General features: G+C 39.2%; 1 protein-coding gene across 2 annotated transcripts; it reads right to left on the reverse strand.

Moving 5' to 3' along the window:
* Positions 1–11: 11 nt before the first annotated feature.
* On the reverse strand, positions 12–4,837 carry LOC118362916 (CDGSH iron-sulfur domain-containing protein 2B). Of its 2 annotated transcripts, none has more exons than XM_035743646.2 (3): positions 4,576–4,837; positions 1,516–1,730; positions 12–1,014 (listed from the first exon to the last, which is right to left on the reverse strand). In XM_035743646.2, exons 1-3 carry the CDS (start codon positions 4,676–4,678, stop codon positions 925–927), a joined length of 408 nt encoding a protein of 135 aa, XP_035599539.1. In that variant the 5' UTR covers positions 4,679–4,837; the 3' UTR covers positions 12–924. The 2 variants fall into 2 exon arrangements, with proteins under 2 accessions (XP_035599539.1, XP_035599540.1); XM_035743647.2 differs by lacking the exon at positions 4,576–4,837 and adding an exon at positions 1,965–2,314.
* Between the last annotated feature and the right edge of the window lie 1,413 nt (positions 4,838–6,250).

The raw sequence follows: 6,250 nt of genomic DNA on the forward strand, positions 1-6,250 counted from the left end.
TACAGAAGTCCACAGGCGGGCACAGTTTGCCTAAATCCCAGTAAAACTGGTATTTAACATAAGTATCAGCTACCTTCTTTAAATCTCATGATGAATGTATTAAGAAATATTTTCTATACATTCAGTTTTAATGCAAAGTCAATCAAGACAACTGACATGTTTGATACTGTAAAGGCAAACATTGAATTGCTTAAATATTTGTAGAAAAACAAAGGTTCGTTGTTGAGTGGAGGAGTTTTGTGAAATTGAGATGTCTCCGGTTGAATACACAACAGTATGAACACAGAATTAAGGCATGTTTTATAAGGTTAGGAACAAAGACATGGCAGAGAAAATAAATCCTGGAAGTGTGTTTGTATGCAAGTGAAAGACTTCAAGCTTGCAGTAGTTCAGAGATTGAAAAGGCTAAGTATACATATTTTTTTCAACTTAACAAAATGTACTGCTACCCTAATTGCAATCATGACTCAAGTTCAAATTCCCCTCAATGTGATCCCAATAGTTTGGAACCGAGCGTTGCTACCAAGGAGACCAAAGTTAACTGTTTCTAACGAGAGCTGCTAGCCAGACTGGAAAATGGCCACTGTACAAAAAGTTCTCAGAAGGAGACAAGAGGGAGTGGTGATAGTTTGAAAGGTTTAATGCTACTCTGGTATAACCTCTGTTAATGTCCGTTATTGTCAAGTTGAAATAAATAAGATTTACAAAAGTGTTGATGGTAAAATCTTTGAGTTAACGTGCCACCAACATTTCTACAGCATATCACGACCAAAAGGAAAGTATGTGCCTTTTTTTTTTTTACCAAAACAAAAGACAAATTGGAAGAGTGCAAAAGGTCATGCCCTAAAATACAGACTTTTTTTTAAAGAACCAAAGACAGAAGTAGGGAGTGAAGATGGCGGCTCCCTCAGTGTTAAAGATGGATTATATTATCTTCTTCTTGAGTATGAGAGGCCCCACGTTGTCTCCAGTCAACTCATTGTGCTTTATGTGTGATTTGTCACAAACGGGAAACTGCAACAGGAAACAACTTAATATTAGACTGATACGTACAGTACGAGGCATTGCTTATAGATAGGCTAACTTGAGCCCTTCCCCTCCATAGTTCACAATTTCTTAACAGTCATATGCTTCCCTTTGGCCTCAAGACAGTGAGAATGGAAACAGAAACTGTTGATATCTGCATAAATTGCTAAGGTTAGAAGACCACTAGCTATTGCTATAAGTCTTTGCATCTAACATGATCTAAAAACCAATCTCAAGCCAACTCCCCCCACCCCATTCCCTTGGCACCGACGCATGAAGGCTGATCAGGGCCTTTTTTCAAAAAGTGTCCCAGAGTAGTACTGCGATCTAAGATTAGGTTCCCCCTGTCCAGATCGATCATAATGGATAAGATTATCAGGCAGTATTGATCCTCAGCACTCCTGAGAGACTTTGAATATGGGCCCTGAAATTACTAAGAAGGTGTAGTGTTAGCAATAACCATCCAACTCTCCCTCTAGTCTAATTTACCGTTTTGGAGCGCCAGCAGCGGCAGTAACAGACATTTGTGCTCTTCAAGTCCTCAATATCTATCTCGTTGACCACTTTGGGGTTCTCCTTCTGGATCTTCAGGTTGATCAGGCTGTCCTTCTGCTTCTTCTTCTTGGGCAGGAAGGGCCGGATGGTGAGGTAGCCCAGCAGGGCCAAGATTCCCAGGAGAGGCAGCAACCGGAGCCAATCAAGGACTGGGAAGAAAACACACACAGGCACACACAGGCAGGCACAGGTAAAACACGCAGTGATATTGGATCTCCTCAATTGCTCCACGCCTGCGGTTCCCATAACATGGGGTTATAGCGGAGTCATACAATTACACAACATGTATAGAGTACCACAGTATGAATCATAAAACCTAGCGGTCAAACAAGGAAATGGTTCCAATCGTTTTCCCACCATTCATTTTTAAAATAATGGCTTACCATGGCATGAATCTTTGGTAACCATTTAAATCTCTAAGACAGGGTGACTTGTCAATATTTTCACCTGTATTTACCCTACAAAAATGAAATGCTAATTAGCTGCTAATGTGGCTATCATAAAGAACTACAAATGCCATGATGATCTGGACGAGACTGCCGAATTCAGGCAAAGGTAAGAATCTCTGGATTAACTGTCTAATGTTAGCTAAATTTAGTCATTAGTAAATTGCCTAAATTTCTTTCAATTCTGTCAACTGTCTTGTGCAATTTTTTTATTTTACACAATACTTGTTAGCAAAGGTGTAGGCTTGAAATTATGTGCAGGAGCTTGCAGGGATTTGTAGTCTTGCACGATGTCTACTTTGATGCTAATTAGCATTTTCAAATCAGTAAATACAGCCGAATATATTGATCAAAGTCATCTTGTCCGAAAGATTTACATGGTTATCAAAAAAAAAAAAAGAATTCAGGTCCATCCTGTCAATTATCTTATTCATTGAGATTTTAAGGCAAAACTGATTCTATATCAGCTCTCATACTCTCAGAGCATCTTAGTATCTGATGGAACTGTGCATCGATGGGTAGGCCAGCCTAAGAGGCCAATATAACAGTGGATAATGTCCCATGGATTATTCCATTGACTATGACAACTTTGGAGGGCTGTGTATTTGAATCTCAGAGCAATTAAATTAAATGGCTTTTGATTAAAAAGGGTGACTAAAGGGAGAAAGTTATTCTCATTATACGATTTCTCGACTTCAAAAAAGGCAAATGTAAGAACACTATCGAATCCGGACAAAATAATTTAATGAGGTGCTCACCCTTAAATCTGCTAGCCTGAATTTTGCTGCGGAGGCATCGTTTACACAGGCATCAAATTCTGATCTTTTTTCCACTAATTGGTATTTTGAGCAATCACATCAGATCTTTTTCAGAGCTGATTTGATTGGTCAACAATTAGTGAAGCAAATACCAGAATTGGTCTGACTGTGTAAACACAGTCTTATATCTTTTCCCACTAATTGGTCTTTTGACTGTCTAAACACAGCCATAGTGTCTTTAGATTCCTGCAGGGACCTTTCACTTGACTCCCATCTTTTCCTGAGAGTGAAAACATTAACATGACAAATGTAATATAGAGGTGGAAAAACCTCAGTACTTATGCTACTGACTGCAGGCAAGTTATAACTTCAAAACTACACTGAACGGCAATGAAATTAACAATTGAGCTTCCAGTGCCATGTCAATTATTCCAGTCGCTTCATGTTTATGCATCTCCTATAGATTTGCTACCGAAGACTTAAATCAATGTTTACAATGTCAATGATCTTCAGTATGGAGCATCTCAGAGCAATGGGAGAAACCATAATTTACCACCACTACTTTCCAGGCCTGGGTTCAAATCCTATTTGAATTCATTTCAAATATTGTACTCCATCTGGCCTTGATTGGGCTTGTCTGGCTTAATGGACAAATAGAATAGTCCCACAACTGCAAACCCTTTAGACAGAATTAGGGGAAAACACTCAAAAGTATTTGAAAGATTGAAATAGTACCCATGTCTGTTGCTTTCCTTTGAAAAAACGTCATGCTTTTATTTAATTAACTAGGCAAGTCAGTTAAGAACAAATTCTTATTTACAATGACGGCCTACCCGTGTCATCTGCACACTCAGGGATATCTGCCAGCCACTAGTTTAGGGCTATTTTTAAATCCCAAATCTGACACTTTCCATAGGGGTGCATTCAGCGTTTCTTCAAGTTGTCAAAGCTTGAAACAACTAAGTGGTCGCCTGAGGTCTCATAGCTCATTTACAGCGGGTTTGTCATAGTACTTAAATTCAAGGCATAACTTTTCCAATGTTGTACACTGACAGTTACTGTCGTCAGACCTTTTTCCTCTCACAACTACTCATAAAGGCTAGTGTGTGAGCCGCATTCAGGCGTAAGGTGAGAGGAATCTGTTCTCCATTGAGTAAGCATGCCATCCCAGATTTACACTGCTCTATGGGAATACCATGAGAGTGTATTTCATGTTTTGCAGCGAAGGCAAAATAAAGGTTTGTAGATGCAATGTTTAATGACATCAAATTATTGAAGCTTGGAGATTAAGCTTGGAGATGGTTGTTTATGCACACAGGAGTATGTAAAACACGCATAGCCTGTATATCAAAGTATAAGCAGCCTCAACTTGGATTTTAATTTGTACATATTTTGTTGTAGCCTAATGTTTCATAAGCTTGGAATAGTTCCCTTCCATAGCCAAGAGAAGAAATGTGCTACATACAAACGAAACACTTGTTTGGCTGTACAATTAATACGTTTCCACTCGGAATCAGATACATGTTATTGTACTGTTACAATGCATCTCAAAGTAGTGCACTGTTTTAAGCTACCCTTCAATGTTCAATCAACTTGACCTGAGCCAAGTAAGGAACTTAATTCAGTAGGAAGTGGATTAGCACTTTTACAGCCACGCAGAACCCGAAAATCTATAAGAAACTTGGAAAACCGCACTAAACCTGGCGAACTACTGTGGCTAATATTGTAGGCAGGCATGCATGGGGACACACTATTCTGTCTTTCCTTTTTTCAACACCGTAACAATTTACCTGTTAACCTCGCAAATCCTCCGATCGTCTCAGGAAGGGGGAACTTCTTGAGGTAGGCTGGAAGCTGGGTTTTTATGATCTTTGAAATAGTTTCTAAAACCATCTTGAATGAAACTATAGGCAGGTTTGAGCTGGATATTTCTTGAGGTCCGTTTGCGTCATTACGCTATTTTAGAAGCTCAAGTCTTGACAGTTGCGTACAAATTGTCCGTGCAAAAGAAATAAATAGAGAAGACGCGTAGATGTGTTGGTGAATAGAAGCAATTGCGGAAGATGATGCTAAAACATGTAACAATGAACGTTGGCAGAGTTGGTGTCATCTGATTGGACAGTTTCCAATGGCGCAGCTAAAGAGAAAGTAGCCAATTTCTTTACTTTGTTTGATACAAAGGCCTATGTGATGTTTGTATAACAAAGTATCTTACCGATATTTTCAGGGAAAAAATCAATTGTATTCCATTCTATTGTATGCTATTATATTTGTTATTTATTTGTGCATTGGCTTCAATCATTCATTTATTAATTGATTCATTCAGCCTTCCTAAGCAAACGTGTAAATGTTTGTTTACTCATAATTTCAGCCATATAATAATACTTTAAAGTTTGATTAGAACTTCAAGAGGAAATTAAATAGGCTGGGATGTATATATATATTTACCTTTATTTAACTAGGCAAGCCAGTTAAGATCAAATTCTTATTTTCAATGACGGCCTACCGCGGCCAACGCTGGGCCAATTGTGCAGCGCCCTATGGGACTCCCAATCACGGCCAGATGTGATGCAGCCTGAACCAGGTACTGCAGTGATGCCTCTTGCACTGAGATGCAATGTGTGTGTGTGAGAGAGAAAGAGATGTGGGTAGTTGGCTATAAATGGGATCCACCTAAAAGTTTAGGGGCTACATAAGTCATATATCTATGTCTCAGACATAGTTCATAATCTTAAATTATTTCAGTTTAAAATGTTTTTTTTCTCTCTCCATAGTACATAATGGCTTGTCCTTGTCTCCTCTGTTCTGCAATCTGAGCTGATCTGAAAACACAAGTCAATGTGGATGATGATTTGCTTACGCCTGTCAAATTATTTCACCTCACTCCTGATGAATGGAAGGACTATTGAAATGCACATAGGAAAAGCATGCATCACGTTGTATTTTTCGTTTCCAGTTTATATTTACTTCCTTATGAATCCAAATATAGCGAAGAAAAATATAAACACAACATGTAAAGACTTGGTCCCATGTTTCAAGAGGTGAAATAAAATATCTCAGACTTTCCAAAACTACGAAAAGCTTATTTCTCCCAAATGTTACATCCCTGTTAGTGAGCATTTCTCCTTTGCCAAGCTGATTAAAGAGCATGATCATTGCACAGGTGCACCTTGTGCTGGGGGTAATAAAAGGCCACTCTAAAATATGCAGTTTTGTCACAACACAATGTCACAGATGTCTCAAGTTTTAAGGGAGCGTGCAGGAATGTCCACCAACCACCCAGACAGCTGATGAAACTGTGGGTTTGCACAACAGAAGAATTTCTGCACAAACGGTCAGAAACTGTCACAGAGAAGCTCATCTGCGTGCTTGTTGCCCTCACCAGCGTTGTGATCTGACTGCAGTTTGGCGTCGTAACCGACTTCAGTGGGCAAATGCTCACCTTTGATGGCCACTGGCATGCTG

This window comes from Oncorhynchus keta, chromosome 29 (assembly GCF_023373465.1).
Source record: "Oncorhynchus keta strain PuntledgeMale-10-30-2019 chromosome 29, Oket_V2, whole genome shotgun sequence".
NCBI lineage: Eukaryota > Metazoa > Chordata > Actinopteri > Salmoniformes > Salmonidae > Oncorhynchus > Oncorhynchus keta.

Excerpts from the sequence above, each read along its gene's own strand:
- LOC118362916 (XM_035743646.2), bottom strand. The coding sequence starts at position 4,678 with ATGGTTTTAGAAACTATTTCAAAGATCATAAAAACCCAGCTTCCAGCC. Across the intron at positions 1,731-4,575 it reads AGGATTTGCGAGGTTAACAG|TCCTTGATTGGCTCCGGTTG; the intron begins GTAAATTGTTAC and ends TTTTCTTCCCAG. Across the intron at positions 1,015-1,515 it reads GCTGCTGGCGCTCCAAAACG|TTTCCCGTTTGTGACAAATC; the intron begins GTAAATTAGACT and ends TTCCTGTTGCAG.